This window comes from Ursus americanus, chromosome 2 (genome assembly GCF_024610735.1).
Source record: "Ursus americanus isolate L20-20 chromosome 2, mUrsAme1.1.p, whole genome shotgun sequence".
NCBI lineage: Eukaryota > Metazoa > Chordata > Mammalia > Carnivora > Ursidae > Ursus > Ursus americanus.
In genome coordinates this window covers 104,347,017-104,369,067 of record NC_142128.1, presented here as the reverse complement: position 1 = coordinate 104,369,067, position 22,051 = coordinate 104,347,017, and the positions used below count along the sequence as shown (strand labels likewise).

The window sequence follows — 22,051 nt, the reverse complement described above, 5'->3', positions numbered from 1 at the left end:
ATCAGAGTATTTCACTGATGCCTCTCTGACAACTCCTGAAAAAGTAACATTGAGTATAAGAGTTTTAATTTGTTCTTGTTGAACAATAATAAAAATGTGTGCCTTATCTAAGAGACACAATAGTTTTGCTGCAATTGCCTGCTTTGCTACTAAGAATAAATGGGCCGGTTTATTTTTACACAATTTTTAATAGCTGACACAATAACTGAAAAACCATGCTTACTATTGGAATAGCAGCAGATTTATTAACTCGTTTTCTTTGGGAATTATAATTTGGTAGTTGTCTGTACTTTTATGTCTACTCAAAAAAATTTTTGGCTTTGAAAAGCATACTTGAATGTTAGTATTCCTGTAATTATAGTTGAAAAAATTACATTTGAAGCATAAATAGAAAATACAGAAAATTGTTGGAATTCTGTATTGCTTTATGCCAATAGAAGCCAATACAATAGAAGCCTTTATGCTGCAATTCATGTAAGGTTATTGTGCCAATTATGAAAAAATTTTCAGAAATTAACTATTTAACTTAGGAGGTTAAATTATATCCTTGATGTCTTTTAAGTATTTTTAATCTCCTAATGGGAACCTGAAGGCATTGTAAATACATTTAATAATAAAAAGATATTTTCTAAACCATACATACATAATAAACTTCACACATTCACATTTAGTTATAATTTTTCCTATAGCAAAATCAGATAAAACTTTTAGAATAGCAATATTTTCAGTTCATTTCAATTTATTTATCTTTATAGATAGTGAAATCATCTTTATCTTACTTGAAAATGCCTTTCATTCTCTTGTTTATTAAAATTGTTTTAGTGTGGTTTTATATTTAGTCTTATTTTTTATTTGTGTTTAGTTCCTTTTCTACCCATGGAGAATGCTGCATTAGCAACCACACTGTGATTAGTAGTGGGCAATATGACCAAAGTTATTTTAATCTTAAATTTCAGTATATTTTCAGTTGAATTATTTTATCAGAAAATATTAATAGCCTTAGTATTCAGAGATACACAGAACAAGATACCCCAAAATATAGTAATGTAATGTGAAAATTATGGTTAGATTTCATTTAACATGAATCCTGGAGCCTTAATATTAATACTTATAAGATTTTCTGCTGCAAATTTTTACAAGAACTAGACAAGAGTATCACAATAATTTCTGTTATTTCCAGATGCTTGTAAATTTGAGGAGGTAATGATATGAAAAATTAGACGTATCCTTGGACTTGCTTTTTTAAATCAAAATGATAGGAAATCAGTTTAGATTTTAATAGTTACAAAGGACAAGAAAGAGTGAGATGAAGAGTGGCCAGATTGGATGTATACGTGTATGTAATTATCTGGCCATCTGGGAGATACACATACGCATGTAAAATATATAATATACATACTATACAGTGTCCAGCACATAGTAGGCACTCAAAAATACTTACTGTATTGAATCGAGGGCTTGGGAAGAAATTATTTACAAGAATTAACAAACAGTTTGTTTTCCTAAATTGGAGTTATTTTATTTTTGCTTTGGGTGATTCTCTCAATTGGTGATAACATAGTTTTCAAACGGTGATAAAAGTCAACAGCTGTAATGAATATTTGAGTTTAGAGTAGTTATTTATGGATGTTTTCTTGAGTAATTCTTTCATCTCCCAGCATTTGTACTTGTTAGATTGTTCCTCTTTCGTAAGAGAGAAAAACATATGAAATAATTTTTGGCCTTAGAAAAGACCGGTCTTTTTATACGAGGATGTCCCATTAGAAAAGGGATCTTCCTGTTTTTATTACAGCTCATTGTGAGAGAAACAACTCCAGGTTTATTTCTTTTTTGGATATATTGACTGTAGCAAGGAAAATACTTTTAAAGTGCCTTAAAGAGGGGCGCCTGGGTGGCTCAGTCTGTTAAGCGTCTGCCTTCCGCTCAGGTCACGATCCCAGGGTCCTGGGAAAGAGCACTGTATGGGGCTCCTTGCTCAGTGGGGAGCCTGCTTCTCCCGCTCCCTGCCAGTCCTCCTGCTCCTGCTCTTTCTCTCTCTGACAAATAAAGTCTTAAAAAAATATATATATAGTGACTTAAAGAGAATTGGTTTACAGTTAGTCTAACATTTTTTAATATGAATCACATAGAGAGTTACTATGAAAAAGAATTGCATTAATTTGTTAGGGAGTACAGGCCTAAGACTCCTTTGTGTTGGACTCGTACCTCGGAAACTGGGGTTGTCTTCACCTGCCATCCTCTCCTGCCTGTTGGCCAAAGGCCCATGGCCCCATTTCAGGGAATAATGGAAGGAGCCACAGTTTCTTCTTGGCCATTGTTTTTGTTTTTGTTTTGTTTTTTTTTTACTAATGTCCCCTGTTATTTTATTAAATTAACAGTTGAAGTTAACTTGAATATATTACATATATTTAAAACATGCATACACATATAATAGATTATAATGTATAATACATACATATTTTAAATATGTGTATATATTTAAATGTGTGTAAATAATACATGTAATACAGACATGTTCTTCCCCATGTTATTGAGATACAATTAATATTTAACATTATATTAGTTTTAGGTGTACAATATGATGATTTGATATATGTATATATTGTGAAATGATGACCACAGTAAGTTTAGTTAACATCCATCACTTCACGTAGTTACACATATTTTTCCTGTATTGAGCACTGCTAAGATCTCTTCTCTTAGTAACCTTGAAACGTCTAGTACAGTAATGTGGACTTTGGTCATCCTAATGTACACTGTGTCCCCCACAGCTTACAACTGAGCGTTTGTACCTTTTCACCCCCTTCAACAGTTCAGCCCATGCCCCACCTCTGGCAACCACCCATCTGTTCTCTGTATCTATGAGTTCAGTTTGTCTTTTTTTTTAAGATTCCACATATAAAGTGACATCATATGGTATTTGTCTCTCTGTCTGACTTGTTTTACTTAGCATAATGCCCTCAAAGTCTATCCATTTTGTCACAAATGCCAAATTTCCATCTTTCTTTATGGCTAAGTATCTAAAATCCCTTTTTCTTGGTCTATTCATTCATCCACGGACTCACAGGTTGTGTCCCTGTTTTAACTACTGTGAATAAAGCTGCGATGAACATGGGGCTGCAGATATCTTTTTGAGAGAGTGATTTTGTTTCCTTCTGATAAATACCCACAAGTGGAATTGCTGGATCATCTGCTCGTTCTACTTTTAATTTTCGGAGGACTTTCCGTACTGTTTTCCATGGTGGTTGCACCAATTTACATTCCTGTGAAGTTAATTTTATATATTCACGTCTCCTTTTATTAAATTGGGAAGTTAAGTACATTGCCGATGTAAATTTCCTTCTAGAAAATAAGAAGCCAAACTGTTACCTTTTTAAAGCCTTTCTTTTTTAAAAAAAGTTATAACATGGGCTGGTTACAAGATACTAAATAAAGGATTTCCTTTTTATGTACACAGGAATGTAGACCTGTGCCAGTCAAGACCTGTCATTTTTAAATGTCCCAATATAGCATTTTATGGTATGTGCAGTGGAATCAATGCCATGGGATTACCAGCTTTGTAAAGCAGGGGGCTGCCAAAGGCCTGAAGTGTTTTGGGTTTATTAAAATAACCCCATTAACATATCTCTCATGATATAGCTATGAACAAAACAAATATTCTCTTGAATGATAATTCAATTAGGTGGATTTGTAAGAGATCAAGCAACCATTCCTAGGAGGTTGTTACTTATAGACACATTTAAACCCAGTAGTTCTCCAGTGATTCACCCAACTCACCGTTGAGGGGAGGGGGGAACCACAGGGGGCAGTGTTAGGAAGCTGTTTTCAAATCTTTGAAGTTATAGCAGACCCTTGATTATTTGTAGGGACAAATACCAAAGTCTTCACCAGTGATAGCAAAAAGCAAGTAATTCCTCCAATTAAAAATAGTAAAATATAAATAACCCCTTCAACTTTTAGAAAGTTTACAAATATAGAACTAAAATTATTTGTGAAGCTATTTTAATAAATTCTACTAAAATAAACAGTATATTTCATTATAGTGAAGTGACGTCTCAGGAGAGGGTTATATCTAAATTCAGTCTGTAAGGGGAATATGGTCAAATGACTTTTCAATATCTCATAAATTGCTCCTAATTTGCACAGTCCGCATGGGTTTGTATGTATTAATTTTTTATGTGTTTAGAGCATTATATTCCTACCACATTGGAGACATTTATACCCTTTCTCAGAAATTCTAGTTCATTTTATTTTACTTCCATTGTTGGGGCAGATTGCCGTTTATTCAGACAGGGACCAGATATAAACAAGTTGGCTTGTATTTGGGGGCCCATTTGTATGAAAAATACGTCTGTTTCTTAGATGAAATTGCACTTAATGTGGCGGGATGCTCATCCTGTCAGAGGTGCACATGTGCTGTGACTGACCAGACGCTCAGTGTACTCATGTCTCGGTCTTCACGTTCATTCCAAGACGTTCGGTCACTGAGTTAAATGGTGGACAGAGTTATGTGCACTTCTTCCATTTCTCTCTTGCTGTTACGTACTGCAGCTCTCCTATGTATTCCTGTTGCAGTTAACCCTAACCCTGGGCCATCTGATTCTGTGGTCATGATGAATGAAGACAAGGGTGCAGTTAACCCTAACCCTGGGCCATCTGATTCTGTGATCATGATGAATGAAGACAAGGGTGAACCGTACCGCACAGCAGGGTGACGTAGGTCGTATACACCGAGGGCCCTTGGCATCAAACCAGAGTGGAAGGAGCGGGGAACCTTCAAAGTAGAAAATGAAGGACTCAGCACCCCGCAGGAGACAGGTGTGCCTCAGAAGGGGTAGGTTCTTTCTTAACATCACGATTGATGGCTGTCTTTTTTTAGTGCAGCTCTTGATAGATTTTCTCGTATTGAACTGAATGCAAAAGTTATTCTCAGATAATTTTCAAACTTCACATCACTGATACATCTCTCAGTAACTGGTATGGTCAACAGTGAGCAGATTTATAAATTTGACTGCTGCATTAATTTAAGAATCTAACATTGGTTTTAACTTTGCATTCTTTATCTTTACCTCTTTTTTTAAAATATTTTTTTATTATATTATGTTAGTCACCATACAGTACATCCCTGGTTTTTGATGTAAAGTTCGATGATTCATTAATTGCGTATAACACCCAGTGCACCATGCAATACGTGCCCTCCTTACTACCCATCACCTCTTTTTTACTCACAGTGTGGGGTCTTCTTCATCCGTTGCCATCTGTGAGCAGCAGCTAGCTCACCCAGTCATTCTTAGCCATGGTCTTGCACTGTAACAACTAGTTTGCAGTTGATCATTAGAAAAAATTATCACCTCTTTTTTTTTTTTTTTTTTTATGGCTTCCCAACAGTTGCGTCTTATTTCAGATTTCACCTCACCCGGGGTCATCTTAATGCCCCTTTATCTAACGTCAGCAGACATGAAAGGTCAAGATCTCTCTCTCTGGTGTTTACAATGTGAATGTGTAAGCATATGAGTATTTGACCAATGTTAATATTCTACCCTTTTATTTTTAAAAAAATTTTTAATTTATTTTTAGAGAGAGCAGGCAAGCAGCGGGAGGGGCAGAGGCAGAGGAAGAGAGAGAGTCTCAAGCAGGTTCCATATGGAGCCGTGGAGCCCAACACAGGGCTTGATCTCACACCCTAAGATTGTGACCAGAGCCGAAATCAAGAGTTGGATGCTTAACTGACTGAGCCACCCACGACCCCAGTATGTTACCCTTTTAGAACACTGAAAGAGCCTGAAAGAATTCAGGGCAAAACAAGGCACCTCAATATTGTAAAGAAAAAAATTAGACTCTATGAATGGCTTAATATTTTTTTTGTCCATGATAAGTAGAAATTTGCAATCATGAGACTACAAAGCAAGCCCTTTCTCTACTTCTAGCAAGCATAAAGCATTTACTAAAGCAGTCTGAAAGAGTAGAGCTATCACCCGGGCTCTTTTTGGTAAACTGACTCCAGAACTGAAATGATTCTTGTTTTTGCCTTTGAATCTTCTGGCATCACAGAACAGTGGTCTTAAGCTTGGCTTCACCAAAAAGTCTGCTGTATTGTCACAGTGTAACAGAATCAGTTTTATTTTAGATGTCTTAAATTTTTCTTTTCTTTGGATACATACTTTTAGAAAGGCACTTCTTTTCTGCCATAGCCCATTCTCATCTGTTTTGAACACTTGTTTTGGCTGAGAGTTACTTAAGCTCCAAGGAAGAGCCTCTGAATATAAGGGATCAGTTGAAACCAATTCCCTTAACATTCAGGAAAGGGAAAAAAAAAAAAAAAAGCTTTTGTTAAAATTCTCTCAAGAACATTTGCTTAGAATCAGATCGATTTAGTAGTCACATTAGAAACAATTAGAAAACTGAAAAGTTTTGGGGTGCCTGGTGGGCTCAGTCACTTAGGCGTCTGAGTTCAGGACCCTGGGATCAAGCCCCACATTGGGCTTCCTGCTCAGTGGGGAGCCTGCTTCTCCCTCTCCCTCTGCCCCTCCCTCCACTTGTTCCCCCGCCTCAAATAAAATGAATAAATCTTAAATGAATAAAATCTTAAAAATGAAAAGAAAAGAAAACTGAAAAGTTTCATGAAAATGTTACATTTCGTATCAGGAAGGCTAAAAGTTCAATGCCATAAATAAAATCTTAAAATGAATAAAATCTTAAAAAAGAAAAGAAAAGAAAACTGAAAAGTTTCATGAAAATGTTACATTTCGTATCAGGAAGGCTAAAAGTTCAATGCCATATTGGTTCTTATGCTAGTGTGGAGTCACTATGTTGTAAGCGATAGAAACTGTGACCTGAGGCCAAGTGAACCCCACTCCCTTTCTTGAGATCAGCACCGCGAAAGTCTCAAGGAGGAATGCTTCTTTCAAGTGAATTTTGTTCAGAGCTTTGCCAATCGCCATCATCGTGTTTGCTGGTGTGATGTTCGATCTAGGCTGAGTTAGTCTTCTTCCAATGTCTTTCTTATTCATCTGAAATTGTAGGCCAAGAGGTTTCAGAAAGCACATTGCGTCATTTCCTCTTTGCCTTCTGTTAACATCTAGCAGGCTTGTGTAGGGAGACCAGATGTGGTATAGTGGGGAGACTGGAGAACTTGAAAGCAGACTAACCCAGTTTTGAATCCCAGCTCTGCCACTATATAATCTTGTGTAAGTTACTGAACGTCTGTGAGCTGCAGCTTTCTCATCTGTAAAGCAGGAATCGAATGCTGATTTTGACAAGGTTGTCATGAACACAAAATGAGATTAAAAGTACAAAATTTAAAAATACAAAATGCTAACTAAGACAATACCTGGCACATGATCTCAAAAATGATGACTGCTATCAGTGTTACTATTAGGCCCACAATAAAAGCACAGTAAATCAAAGTCATGTGCCCTCCACAGTGGTAACCGTGAGCAGAACTTCCAGAATGGTGGCAGCGGCCCTCCACATCTACTGCCCTAAAAAGGACAACCATTTTTGTCCATTTCTAAAATGACTTTTTTACCTCCTGTAATATCCTTTTATTCAGACAGGCTGGTTTTCTAAGAGTCTAGTTTGGAGAGTGAGTCTTAGAAATACATGTTGCTGTATTCTAAAGCAGTGCTATCCGATACAGTTTCCTGTGGTGACGAGAATATTTTATACCGGCACTGTCCAGTAGGGCAGACACAACCCATATTGAGCACTCATCATGTGATTATTGCAAATGAGGAACTAAACTTTTTATTTTAATTAACTTAAATTTAAATAGCCACGGGTAGCTCTTGTAGCTGCAGACCAAACCGTGTTAGTGATTTGGTAGGCCATCCTTAACATCTGTAAGTTAATAGAAATGTCACCTGGCACATTCTCCATTTCCAGCGAGCCCATTCTTTTTACCCATACAGAACTTGACAGAAACTATTCTTTCTCTCCCAAGTTATACATTATTGTGTTTCATTTGTCAGTATCATATACGACTTTATTTTCTAAATATAGTCTATGAATTCATCCATTGGTTTCTGAGTGATAAATTCACACTGTCAAGTTTTGTCAGCTTCAAAACCACAAGTTCTTCTTTCTCACTTTGCAAGAACTTTGAGTTCTGATCTTCTTACTGTTCTTTTCTGTTTTGTTTTGTTTTTTCCTTTTCTCCCCATTCTCTTCCTCACATATATAATTAAGTTATCCTATATTAAAAATTTTTTAATGATTTTTTTTATTTTAATGTTTTTTTATTATATTATGTTAGTCACCACACAGTACATCCCTGGTTTCTGATGTAAAGTTCTATGATTCATTAGCTGCGTATAACACCCAGTGCACCATGCAATACGTGCCCTCTAAGTCACATAATGTTTAGTAGCAGGGATAAATAATGACCATTTGATTAAAATCAGTCATGTATGCTATTTTATCTTTCCAGGTAAAGTTATCCTCTAGGATTAAGATGGCGTATAATTTTTCAGATGGATTTTATGTTCGTGTCTTTCAGATATTTTTTCCTTAGGAAATCAGGAGAAATGTGTAATAGAGCTTCTCTTTATATGATTCTACTTAATTTATGTAAAAATTATTTCTTATTTATCAGAAATACACAATACTGGGGAGCCTGGGTGGCACAGCGGTTGGGCGTCTGCCTTCGGCTCAGGGCGTGATCCCGGCATTATGGGATCGAGCCCCACATCGGGCTCCTCTGCTGTGAGCCTGCTTCTTCCTCTCCCACTCCCCCTGTTGTGTTCTCTCTCTCGCTGGCTGTCTCTATCTCTATCGAATAAATAAATAAAATCTTTAAAAAAAAAAAAAAGAAATGCACAATACTTTTCAAATTGTAAGACTGTGAAAACAATATTATAGGTTGCAACCAAAAGTTTTTTTTAAAAGAAGTGTATAGAACAAGAAGGAATAGGGCATATCTGAGCACTTCACACAAAGGGTTAATACTGTTTTATAAAATGTTACATTTAAATGTGTGTGTGTAAGCATGCACGTTTTTGAATTGTGATGTAAAATGGATTTCTTACCATGGTCTTCGAAAAGAAAAGAAAACAAAAAGATTGAAAGCCAATGTTTAACTTATAGTATGGTGTGGAGGCAGAAATGCCAGAAGGTCTGGGTCAAGGCTTAGATTTGCTTCCTTGGACAATCATTCAATGGCCTTGACCCTCAATTTCTTTTTTGTATAAACAGGGAAACCTGCCCTATGTGCTTCATTCAGTTGTTTTAAAGATCAAATAAAATTCTAAGGGAATAGACAGTTGTCACACTCCATACTTCTTTAGAGTGGTTTGTCAGTCATCTTCTACTGAAAGCACTCATGACTTATGATAGCAGCCATTTATGCTCATTTTATGAATCTTCAGGTCAACTGCGATTTGGCTGATCTCAGCTTCATTTGACTAGGTGGCTCTGCTTTGGGTTATGGGTTCGAGGCTGTCTGGGTTGTGGTTTGGGTTTGGTTCTTCTCCACAGGTATTTATTCTTAAGTCCAGGCAAAAGGGGTAGCAGCTGTCCAGGGCATGCTTTTCTATTGGAGAATTACCAGAGTACAAAAGCAAAGTGAAACCACATAAGCATATTTATGACTTCTGCTTACATTATAGCCACAAAAATTCCATTGGCCAAGTGAAATCACATGGCTAAGTCCAAAGTCATTAGGAAGAGCTAGTGTATTCCATTCCCAGTGGAAGGGGAGATAGAACTGAAAATTTTCTGAACAATAATGTAAGCTATCACATTACCCAAAAACCATTTTTGTTCAGTACTTCATTCTGAATGTGAAATGACAGCCAAGTATCACCTTGTATTTGAAGAAAGCCTTTAACATAAGGGATTGTCTAAAAATAGACAAACAGAAAAAAGAAAGGAAATTGAGGCAAAATATAATAGAGAAGAAGAGAACACTTAAAATACTATAATATTCTAATAGATAAGATTATATCTATAAGATAAAAATAGCATGCTATGTAAAACAGTGAAAAAAAGAAATATCTCCTGGAAATGAAAAATGTGGCAGAAATCTTTTCTTAAATTCAGTAGAAGCTTTAGAAGGTGAAGTCAAGAAAATCTTCCAGAAGTTAGAATCAAAAGATAACGAGATAGAAAATAGAAGAAAGTTAGATGATAAATCCAATGGAGACAAAAAGCAATGTCCAGGAGTTCCCAGAAGAGGAAATATTATAATGTATGACATCAAAATATTTTAAAATAATAATACAAGAAAAATTCCCCAAACTGAAGAGAACAAGCCTCCAGATTAAAAAGGGCCCACTGAAAACCCAGCACAAACATGAAAAAAGGGCCATTCCAAGATCCAACATTGTAAAATTTCAAAATGCCAGGGGGGGAAATGATTACAAAAGCTTTCGGAAACAAAAAAGCAAATGACAGACCAACTATTAGGAATCAGAATGGCATAGGGCTTTTCAATTGCAATATTACAATCTTTAAGACAGTGGAGTAGCCCCTTAAAAATCCTAAGTAAAAACTAATTTCAACATAGATTTTTATACCTAGCCAAACTGTCAAGTGTATACATAGAAAATGGCATTTTCAGGCATACAAATACTTTTTAAAAATGCATTATTCATATATTCTGTCTTATGAAAGTTATCTGGAGAACATACTTTAACTAAAAAAGGGAGTAAACTGAAAAACAGGATGACTTCCAGCCAAAAAACAGGAAAATCTAATAGGATCATATCTAAGGCTTGATCCACGACAGAGATCAGTGAGGTCAGACATAGGCACCAAGAAGGATATATCTAGGGGGAAAACTTAAAAGGAACTGATAATTGTCTGATGTGTTTTATTATTTGAAAAAAAATATTGATGGGTATTTGACAAATCTGTTTGAACATTGGGGAAGAAATGTCAGTTACCTAAAAAAATAAGCTGTTAAAAACTAGGCAATTCCAGAAATAATAAAATCTTGTATAAAAAAATTGAATCAAAATAATATTTGTCTCAGGAGTGAACAATATTTCTATAATCATTATAATGTAAATGAACTACTGAGTAATGGTTTAACCAGAATTGTTAGATGGGAGGAAGAGATAGGTCTGTTGAGTGACCTAAATTGTTACTTTTTTACTGTAGGAAGTCAGTACATAATGTCCAATATTGCAAAATCAAGAAACAGCATTGTAAGTATGTCATATAAAATATGAAGATGAATATCAGAAAAGTGGATAGTGTGGCCATTGAGGATCAGGCTTGGAGACGGTTGTGGGGGAGAGCATGGACACTGCCGCTCTTTGTTATGAGCAGTTGAGTACTATTGGACCTAAATTAGCTGAATTACCCCCATACTAAAAATTAATAAATAATAAAAATAAAGTTACATATGTCCATGATTAAGGGAAAAAAAAATTCCTACGGTATGGAAGATGGTAAATGAACATAAAAAGTCTCCCTTTCTCCATACCCCATCCTTGGTATGATTCTCCTGAGAAAGCCACTTTTAACAGTTTCTGCTTTTAGTTGTTCTGGTGGTTACATTCATGACTTGAAGTATGTCTTTTGGTAAAGTGTAACGCTATCTGGACTTGTGTTTGCCTAGTTAGCCAAAAGATGGCTGCATCAAACTGCACTATAGACATTGCAGGTTAATAGAGTACTTTGGGAGTCGTGTACCACTGGCCTCTGACTGTCATTGGTCCTTCATCCCAGAACCACTAGATACAGCCAAGGAAGCAGCGCTGACCTAGTTGGGTGAGGCAAAGGGTTATCCTGCCAGTGGGAGCATGGCATTTCTGGCAAGAGATTTCTCTTCTAACTGTTGGAGTTGGTGCCATGGCAGATTTTCCTGACTCAGGCAGTAAGTGTTGAGCCCTGGTCCAGCTGGTTAGACTATTTGTTGATTTTGATGATCTGCACCAATAAGCTCTTTTCCTGGCACAGACAATCAGAAGCAGGCAGTAATTTTCCATCTTCCTAAGAAAAATGCTTTTTGCATTTTGTAACTATACTAAAGTTTTGTTCAGTTTTCATCAAAATTCTGGGGGAAGTTTTATTGAATTAAGTCAAGAACTCTTTAGTCCTCAGTGATAGTCATGTATCCTTTGGTGGGTCAATTTTTCTACTTACCTCACTTTGCTGTTCTTGGAATATCAATAGAGAAAAAATCAGCAATAATAGCACTAGCTGTGTTTTATTCAGTTCTTACTATGTCCTGGACACTCTGATAAGTACTCAGCATCTCATTTAATCTTCCTGATAGCTCTGGGAACTTGGTACAGCCATCACTCCCGCATTAGACTGCAGAATCCGATTAATAGTCGAGTGACTTGTCCAAGGTCACAGGGCTGGCAAGTGCCAGAGCTGTGTCTGAAACCCTGATTTGTGTTGACTCTGGGGCCTATGCGTGTTTTGTTTTATTTTGCTTTTCAAGTTTTTATTTAAATTCTAGTTAGTTAATATATATGGTAAAATTGGTTTCAGGTGTAGAATTTAGTGATTCATCACTTAAAACACCCAGGGCTCATCATAATAAGTGGGGGCCCATGTTCTTCTTTCTGTGTTTGCTTGGCTTTCAGTGCAGCCTCTGACTTTTTGTCACATGAGAACAAGAAAGCAGCTGATTTATACTCAAAACCTAATGACCAATGTAAGTGTGCATGTCCTGTTATTGTCACATAGTGCTTAAAAATTGTCACATCTTTTCTCTTTAAGAAAGTTTGGGATTTTATACATTTTCTGTCATTTTTTGATGTCCTCTCAATTCAGAATTCTGGAGTCGTTTTTGATGTCTCCTCATATCTCTCCTTTTATTTCCATGTATTCACCAACTTTATGTTTGTCTGAAGTGTCTCTGTTCTCACCTCTGGAATATCACAACTGTCTTCATGGTCTCCCTTCCACCCGTCTCTGCCATCTTAAATTGCTCATAAACAGGGCCGCCGTTGTTTTAAAGCAGAACTTCTCTCATATTGAATTGCTTTAACCATAATCTCTCTCCATTATCTATAAGAAAAATGCGGCTTTATTAATCTGGAAATCAAGACCTTTCACAAATGCGGTTCCATCCGTCATTCCATGAGTTAATGTGCCCTTACCTTCTTTCCCACTTTTCTTGCCCATGCTAATATATCCCTAATCCAACCTATGGAAGCACCGATTTTCTCTACTACTCACTTGTTTCTTATGTGCTTTGTATCTTGATAGTTGTGTGTGTGTGTGTACATCTCATTTACCCACCTGAATTGTTAACTCCTGAGCATAGAGAAGGAAGTGCTCTGAGCCCACCATAGTCCTCAGGACGGTTTCTTGCATGTAGCATCATGTACAGAATTAATGAGTGAATTTTTGAAGTTTTAAAGTCAATATAAATTTCCAGTTTTATACACATTTGCTTTTGTTAATTTCATGTTCAAGGAATAAAACTCAATAGACTTTGATGTTTTTTCCTATCTTGAATTATATTAAATTATGGGATTAGAAATAAATTGGTATAACCTTATCAGTTTGAAATATTTTATAGAAATAGATCAGCTGCATTTAGTATTTTGATCTGAAAGATATAGAAAATCTACTCTGAATGAAAGTGATAGACTCGTTATTACATAGGTTTTTAAAACTAAAAATACTTGAGAACTCGTTATAAGTTATTTTATTAAATTATAGGTAATATACAGTTTTGATGGGGATAAACTGAATATTTATAGTGTGATAAATGTTAAAAAAACCCGAACCATTTAGTTTATCTAGCCCAATGTAGTAAATGTAGTTGGAGAGTGCTCAGCGTATTGAGTAATGACATGAGGGAATTTGAAATGTACTTAAATACCAAGTTTAAAACACTTTACTTAGATGTGATTTTGTTTTCCAAGAGGAGATTGCTTTTTTGTGAATTAAAATTACTTCTTGCTTTCTGTTGAATTTGAAAATGTTTCTACCTTTTACTTTCCCTTCTATTTGTTTTTCTGGTTCTAACACTCTGAATATTTATCTCTTTCACTTTTTAAAAAAAAATTATAGATGTTCCATGATAAATATTTCTACTGTGTAAATTATTTAAAACTGTGTTCTATATAAGGTATTTTTCCTTTGAAATATTTGAGTTTCAGTACGATAATTTCATCCTGAGACCAAAGAATAAACTGTCATAAATTTTCATATATTTTGGATGTTCATACTTATTAATCTTAGAGTGCTTTTGTTACCTTTTTTAGTGCCATTTTAGTGTAATATTATTTTAGCTCAGAAATCTCATGTACTCTAAAGGCTTAAAGGTTCTCATGCCGTATTTTTTCCTAAAGTTATTTTTTCCCAAATAATGTTGAACATCATAATGATGCCTTCTTTTACATCTCACATTTTTCTAAAAGATGTATTATTTTACCCTTTAATTTGGCTTTCAAAACATCCAAATGAAACCATAAATATACCTTTCAGAATAGCCACATATTTGATGTAAATCACTGCATAGATCTGATCTGATCTCACAAATGAAAATGTTATATTTTTAAAGTAGTGACATTTTTAAGTCCGTATTTTTTTAAGGGATGGAGTCTTAAGAATGAAAGTGCAGATTATCCATTTTGACTCCTCTCCTTTGATCATTTCATTTCTGAAATTAGACTTCCTCTTACGATCTGAAAAACCTCAACTAATGTGCATTTTTGGCTGTGTTAATTCCCTTTGTCATAAAATGGAAGCTAGCCTAAATTTTCTAATAATTTTTCATCGCATTAAAATTCATGGCAAACATAAAAATGAGGGAATTCTGAAGTCAAGTGCATATAGTTTATATGGATGCTTTTTCCCCATTCTCCCCTCCACCTAAGGAAATAGAGAAATTGCGATCAGAAGTGAGTGAAAGCAAGCAGCACTTGGAACAGGAGCAGCAGAAGGCAGCCCGGGCCAGAGAGGAGTGCTTGACACTGACAGAGCTGCTGAGCAAATCCGAGCACCAACTGCACCTCACCAGGTACCCCTAATCCCATTACACGCCAGAGCCCCAGTTCCATTCCACTGATTTTTGCTACCGGCTTCCAAACAGTTGCTAGAGTGAGTCTTAGTCATTCAATTCACACACAGCTTTCAGGCATATTAAGAAAAGTGGAGATGTGGTAAGCAAAACACGCAGACATGTGAATGATAAGTGTGGCAGAGAATTACTGATAGATTACAAAACCTTTCATCGACAATGCTCAAATATTTAGGTGGTTCTCTACCAATAGGAGCAACATGACATATTTCTCCTACCACCGCCACTACCTCTCCTGTTAATTCTGTGTCTAATAGAGATGTTGAACTGAGAGATCTGAGGAATGTAGTGAGGAAAAGAATCAGATACTGTCAGTGGTGAATGAGACAAAGTAAAAGGCATCCTCAGATGCAGACTGAGACGGAACTGAGAGAAAATGAGGAGCCTGAGTCCTGAGGAGGTATAGGAGTGAGAGCTGAAATTGATTGACACTGTTCACATTCAAACCGTTGTTACAACCGTGCTCTTGTGGTTTCGAATTACATGGTTTCTGTCCCGAGATACTGCGATGTGATTATCAGTGTCATACAACTTTAGGGAACGTGTCGCTCAGCCCTAGGTGACAAGGAGACGTTTTGGGTAGCAAGCACTGTATAGTTTGCTGTGTGGAAAAGACACACAGACACGCATGCATACACACAAATGCACAGACACAGAGAAAATTCAAGCAGGGGTTGCAGCTATTTCATGTTACCATCTATGTGGTTTCTTCTCACTTCAGGTTTTAGTACAATTTTCCATCTTTCAGATCAAGCATTTGGGTTTGTTCAGTTCTTAGGGTTTTTCAGTTTTTACAGAGAACTTTGTCTAAATACACATGTAAGTTTATGAGCTTTGGTTCATAAATTAGAAAAACGCTGGCCTTCTAATCATAGTAATATGTTGACTTTAAACTATGAACGGGGACTGATCCCTTTTGCATGAAATATGACAATGTAATTCTGAGCACGGTATGATGACAGATGGAGAAAAGCACCACTTGAACAGCCTGCGTTGGGAGAAAAAATATTCTAGAGGTTGGTGAACCTCGCAAAGTTTTGGGTTAGTGTTAAGATGCCTCTAGTTCTGTTAAAATCAAACTTTGTTAAAAACATTTTGTTATGATAATATTCCAAATGGTTTGCCAACTTCCCTTTCTAAACAGTGAAAGAGAAAACGAGAAGAAAGAAAAAGGAAAAAAAGCAAGAAAGAAAAGAAATCCTTTATACATGTGTGATATCTGGAAAAATCCCAAGAGATAAAACACTTTTATGAGAAGAAATTCCCTAATACTATAGAGTAATACCAGTCCTTTTAGTGCTCATTCAGGTATTGTCTTGTAGAACCGAGAGCGGAATGTGAATGTACTTCCTACAGATTATTTAATCTCAGAAGTTTCAAAATGTAGCTTCGTCACGATAGTTAATAGTTTTTCTTCGTCAGACTTCTGTTGGGAAACAACCATGTGTGCGCCAAGCGCGACTAAACCACAGAACTAGGACAGCTCCAAAGTCTCAGCGTGTTGAGCTTCAGTAAGTAAATATTAATGCTGGTTTTGTCCCCTTCGCCGTTCTGTCTTATTCAGAGAGTGAATTTCTGAAGTCGGAGCCCTGCAGGGCGTGTTCCGGTGCAGACTCAGTTTGTACTGTCTGACAAGACCAGTTTCTTGCAAATAGAGCATATTTAAGGTACAGCAACTGCTGAAAAGGGACTAGTGGTAACTAATTCCTTTGTTCTTAAGAAAAACGGTTTTGCTTGGTTCCATAGAAAGCTTTTTCTGTTGAGCTTTATTTACAGTAAGTCTACAAAAATTGAAAACTAGTTTTCCAGAAAATAAAACTTAATTACCCATTTTCAAAGTGCAATACTCTTTTGTAAGCATTTTACATTTCGTTAGTCTGTGTTCGTGTTTTATAAAATCCACATTCATAAATTTCAAGATGACAATTAAAAATGCAGAGAACAGTGTGTAGCTCTCTTTTGCACTGAAAATGTGTCTTGGTTGTTGGACTAAATATTTCTGATATACTTTTTTTGGGTTTTTTTTAGAGTTTGCTTTTCCTCGACAGTCTTTATTGATTCAGTATACTCCAGTGTGTGGCTGCGAAACATTATGTCTTTCTTTCCCCGTGTAGACCAGCTGAAATAAATAAATCCCACACAGGTAGCTTAGTGTTAGCATAAACATTTCAAATGGCACAGTCTGCACAAAGTTTAAAATCAAATATGAAAAACCATGTTATAAGTAATGATGAAATAGGGATGCAGATTTCCCAGGGCAAAGAAAATTTAAAAACTGGAGTATTGACCTGTAGAGCAGTCTGAAAGAAAAATAAGCTATCACTTGTCTGTTATTTCCCTTTATTGTCTAGTTAGACTTAAAAATGGAAAATAAGGGGTGCCCGGTTTGCTCAGTCAGTGAAGCATGTGATTCTTGATCTCGGGGTTGTAAGTTCGAGCCCCACGTGTGGGCATTGGGATTACTTGAAAAAATGGAAAATAGAAATTCAACATTTATTGGAAGACCCAGTATAACATTCACCCATTCAACAAATATTTATTGAGCACCTACTATCTTTCACGGACATTTCTTGGTCTTGGGTAGGGAGAAAAAAAATCAGATTCCATTCTTCCCCTTAGGCTGCTCACACCCTGCTACTGAGCCAGCTCTAGGTATGCAGTTGTAATCAAGTGTGAGAATACTGCAGTAATAGAAATAAAGTTACCACGGGAGCACATAGGAAGGAGAATTGGCTCACTGTGCATTGGAGGTGAAGGTGATGGGCAAACCTTTCTGGAGGAGGAGATGTTTGGTAGCTGTTTTGACTAATGAGCTCTTAAATAGCAATTCTCAAAGTGGAAGAAGGTGGGCTGGGTACCCCGGGTGCATGGAGCAATATATGCAGAGACATAATAAAGATGGGACGGAACATAAACTCTACAATCAGGGTAGGTGTTTGGCAGGGGATACGCCTGGAAAAGGCAAACAGGGACCAGAGGAAAGGCCTTGTGGTCCATGTTCTGGAACTGAGGCCATTCCGAGAGCCTTGGGTTACTCTTGATATATTTTAAGCAAGGCTGTCAACATGATCACGTCTTTGGGTTGGTATTCTGACTCAGCAGTGTGGAGAGTAAACTTGGAGAGCTGATGTAGGACACAGGACGACCAGTTAGGGCAGAGTCAGCAACTACAGCCTATAAATATGGCCCGTTGTCTCTTTTTGTCCATGAGCTAAAAACGGTTTTTATATTTTTTAAATAGCTGGGAAAAAAAAAAACAAAAGAAAAATAATGTCTTGTGACACATAAAAGTTATATACCCGTAAATAAAGTTTTATTGGACACAGCCATGATTATCTTTTATGCATCGCGTATTGGGGCTATCGTGGCAGAATTGAGTAAGGTCCTCAAAGCCTTCAAATATTTATCATGTGGCCCTTTACAGAAATAATTTACCAACCTCTCAGTTAGGAGGCTGTGTAATTTAAGTAAGAAGTCAAGAGAGCTTAAACTTTAAGGGGTTCAAATATATATTTAAAGAAGGTAAACGAAGGGTAATTGAAGACAGATTGCCTGAGGAAGAGATGATTGACAGCGTCCCTGATTAGAATATAAGCCCCAGTCCAGGGGGTAGTAATGAAGTCCTGGGCTGTGGCTTTGCCAGTAAAATGGAAGGGAAATAGCATCTTTAAGAGGCATTTAGGGTAGCAAATGAGAAAGGCCAGAAGTATAGGTGACTCCAGCGTTTCTAGTCCACATTAACTGGATGAACCATTAATTCCAGTAGGGACTTAAAAGGAGTAACACGGGTAAATAATACACTGTGTTTTGGGACTCAGGTGGAGATATGCTGTGTAGGTGCTGTGTGAGGAGAAAGGTCAAGACCTGAGGCTCTTCACTGGATGCTTTTACATAAAGCTACCAGTTGTAGCCAAGGAAATGGGTGCAAGCATGAGAAGACCATGTTCTTAGAGTAGGAGGGGGGAGAGCCACCAGCCAGAGACCAAAGGGGTTTCAGTGCCTAAGGAAAGAATATGGAATGATATAACAAAGCCACATGTTTTTCTTAGGGGAGTTCCCAGGCCTCCGGGTGTGGGGAAAGCCAAGTTTTAGAATCTTCTCCTGGGCATTCCCCATCTTTGCAACTTTTGACACGTCACTTAATGCTTTGAACCTGCTTGCTTACCTGTAAAATGAGGCTACAATCTGATTTCTAAGTTTCCTTCTAGCTCTGATCGTCAATGATCCTAATGATGATTGAAGACATCCCATGATGAAGTGCCCGTTTCCTGATGTTAGGCATTTAATTTGCCGGGAGAATTCTTTGTTTAAGATATTTTCTTAGGGGGCCTCTGGGTGGCTCAGTTGGTTGAGCGTCCAACTCTTGATTTTGGCTCAGGTCATGATCTCAGGGTCCTGAGATCGAGCTCCATGTCGAGCTGTGTGCTCAGCTGGGAGTCTGCTTGAGATTCTCTCTCCTTCTTCCTCTGCCCCTCCCCGACCCCCTCTCTCTTAAATAAACAAATAAATCAATCTTTTTTTTTTTTTTAAGATGTTTTCTTAGTTTGAACTTCAAAGAGATTTTGTGGAGATGGCCTTCAGACCTACCATTTGCATTCCTAACTTAGGCTCTACTAACCTCTTGCAAGGGTCATGGACCCTTCCAGTGTTTTTTACCAGGCACTGCCAATTGAATACTCGTAAGCACTGCCTTGACTGTGTTACCTGTTCCTGAAACCTTCCCTGGCGTCATGCTATTACAAAAGGTCCAGACCACTTGCAGGGAATGTTCCGGGACAGGGTCCCAGCCTTGCAGTTTTATCATCATTCTCACGAGCTCACGTCACAAGCCAAATTGCTGTTTGGGGCTTTTCTCCCTTTTGTTATTCTCTACACCTAGAATACCCCTTTGACCTTCTCTAGCCCTATGATAGTCTTACCTCCTTTTCCAGGCCTCCCTGAAATCCTGATTTTTTTCCACTGTAGCCCTCCTGGACGGCCCCGGCGCCACAGGGAAACATGTCTCCCTCTGAATCCTCCTTCCCACTCAAAGCTGAAGACTCTACATCCTGAGTGAATTCCTCAAAAGAGGGACTATGGAAATCTGAGAAAAATGAGTTAATACTCTGAAGGGTTTTGTATACTTGCTTTTCTTCCCTTCTGGAATGTGTTATTCTTCAAATAAGGAGTGAGAGGTCTTATTAATGTTCTATGTCTCAGAGCATCTGTCTCAGGCCTTTGCAAAGAACTGGAGCTCAGTAAGTCATTATAGGGATGGCCAAAGTATTGCAAGTTTATGACTCTTCTTTCAAAGCCCAGTTTTTTTTTTTTAAGATTTTATTTGTTCATTTGAGAGAGAGAGAAATAGTGAGAGAGAGCATGAACAGGGGATGGGGAGAGGGAGAAGCAGGCTCCCCGCTGAGCAGGGAGCCCGACGTGGGGCTCAGTCCCAGGACCCTGAGTTCATGACCTGAGCCAAAGGCAGACACTTAACCGACTGCGCGAACCAGGCACTCCCAAAGCCCAGTCTTAATAAACAAATATATATATATATATATTTTTTTTTTCAAATATATCAGGATAAAAAGTGTAAGGCGGAGATAAGACAGAAATAGCTTTTCTCATTTTTAACTTTGTATGCACACACATATTTCAGTATAGGAGAATCTAATGATAGTCACTCTAACAATTCAAGTAGGGTGGGTAAAATATACCATGCTCTCACTTAAATATGCTCCCTTAACCCTCCCCCCCCAGAATTCCAAATTAGCATTGTCTATAATTAAAAAGTGGCCCCTCTGATAGAAACTTACAGGCTGGTAGGGAAGAAAAGAAGATACACAAAGAGCTAGTAAGATAAAAGAAAAGATCCAGAAGAGAGATTCCAGATAAAGTATTACAGGGACAGAGGGACAGATAGCCTCTTACTGATCTCAGAGGCATGTGGAAGCAGGGAAATGGGAAAGTCATTCTCTGTAGGGGAGACAATGGCATTGGTGGCGTGTACCTGTAGACTTGAGAGTAAATTAAACACACACAACCTGTCTTTGAAAGATCTAAGAGCGTCAGTCTCTGAGATTAAGAATACAGCCGTCTTAAGGTCTGCCTGGTGCCATGCTGCGTGCAGTAACTTAAAAACTAAGGACAGAGATTGTGGCTAAGGGCCATGGCCAACACTCACCCAAGCCCTCTGTATTCCAGGACCTGAGCTCTGTGCTTCTCATTTAGTGCCCCCCACCCCCACCCAGAGCTCTAGAAGGTACAGACTGTTATCTTCCCCTGTTTTACAGCTGAGGGAACCAAGGCACAGAGAAGTAAAAGGATCCACTTAAGGTCACACAGCTGCCATGTTCTGGAAGCAGGTGTTCAACCCCAGTGGTTTGCCCACCGCGCCTCTGCCATTATCCACCACGCTGCAGCTCTGTGTAAATTCCTACCAGAATGGTTAATGCAGTTGTTCCTGAAAATACAACTGGAGGAGTCAGTAGCATAAATTTATAATAAAAATAAGTGTCAGCTGCCCCTGCGTACGCTGATGTAAGTACATGTCAGTGTGTTTTCGTCCTGGCCTGGGTTTTTCTTACGAAACAGTGTTTTGGGGGCAGTTGCTTTAGTCATTTAACATATTATCATACAACTGTCATTCTCCTTTGCCTTCTTCGCTTCCTTTTTACCCGAGAAGGTGGAAATCCCTTTGCATACTTGTTTTTGACATGTCCAGACATTTTTAAAGAGCTACCGGATTTTAATCGCTCTCACGAGATGACCACTTACATCCATGTGGGTAGATTACTTTATGATGCAACGTGTTAAAACAGCCCATTTCGGAGTGTTTATCTGACCGTCGTCGACTGTTGATTGAGGCAAACACTGCTCCGTACCTGCGGCACCTGTATGGGAGCATATTTGTTGGACTCCTGCATCTTCTTCTCAGGTCCGGTCTGGAGGGGCATTACCGCAGGAGCCTTCTGTGTACTTTCGAGAGAACTGAGAACTCGGAGTGGCACTCAGTACAAAACAGAAGGGAGACCAACCTGCCATGAAACCTGCAGGCTCCAGCCTTACTTCAGCAGCACTGCC

General features: G+C 37.7%; 1 protein-coding gene across 6 annotated transcripts in view; it reads left to right on the top strand.

Annotated features, from left to right (window-relative positions):
* SDCCAG8 (SHH signaling and ciliogenesis regulator SDCCAG8) overlaps positions 1-22,051 on the top strand; it is a 226,102-nt gene that overhangs the window by 95,737 nt on the left and 108,314 nt on the right. For 5 of the 6 annotated variants that reach the window (XM_045796100.2, XM_045796075.2, XM_045796092.2 and 2 more), the window contains one exon: positions 14,790-14,932. In XM_045796100.2, coding sequence (XP_045652056.2) covers positions 14,790-14,932 — 143 coding nt within the window. Of the gene's footprint in view, positions 1-14,789; positions 14,933-16,136; positions 21,246-22,051 lie in introns of those variants that run through there. The other variant, XM_045796119.2, reaches the window with a different exon arrangement.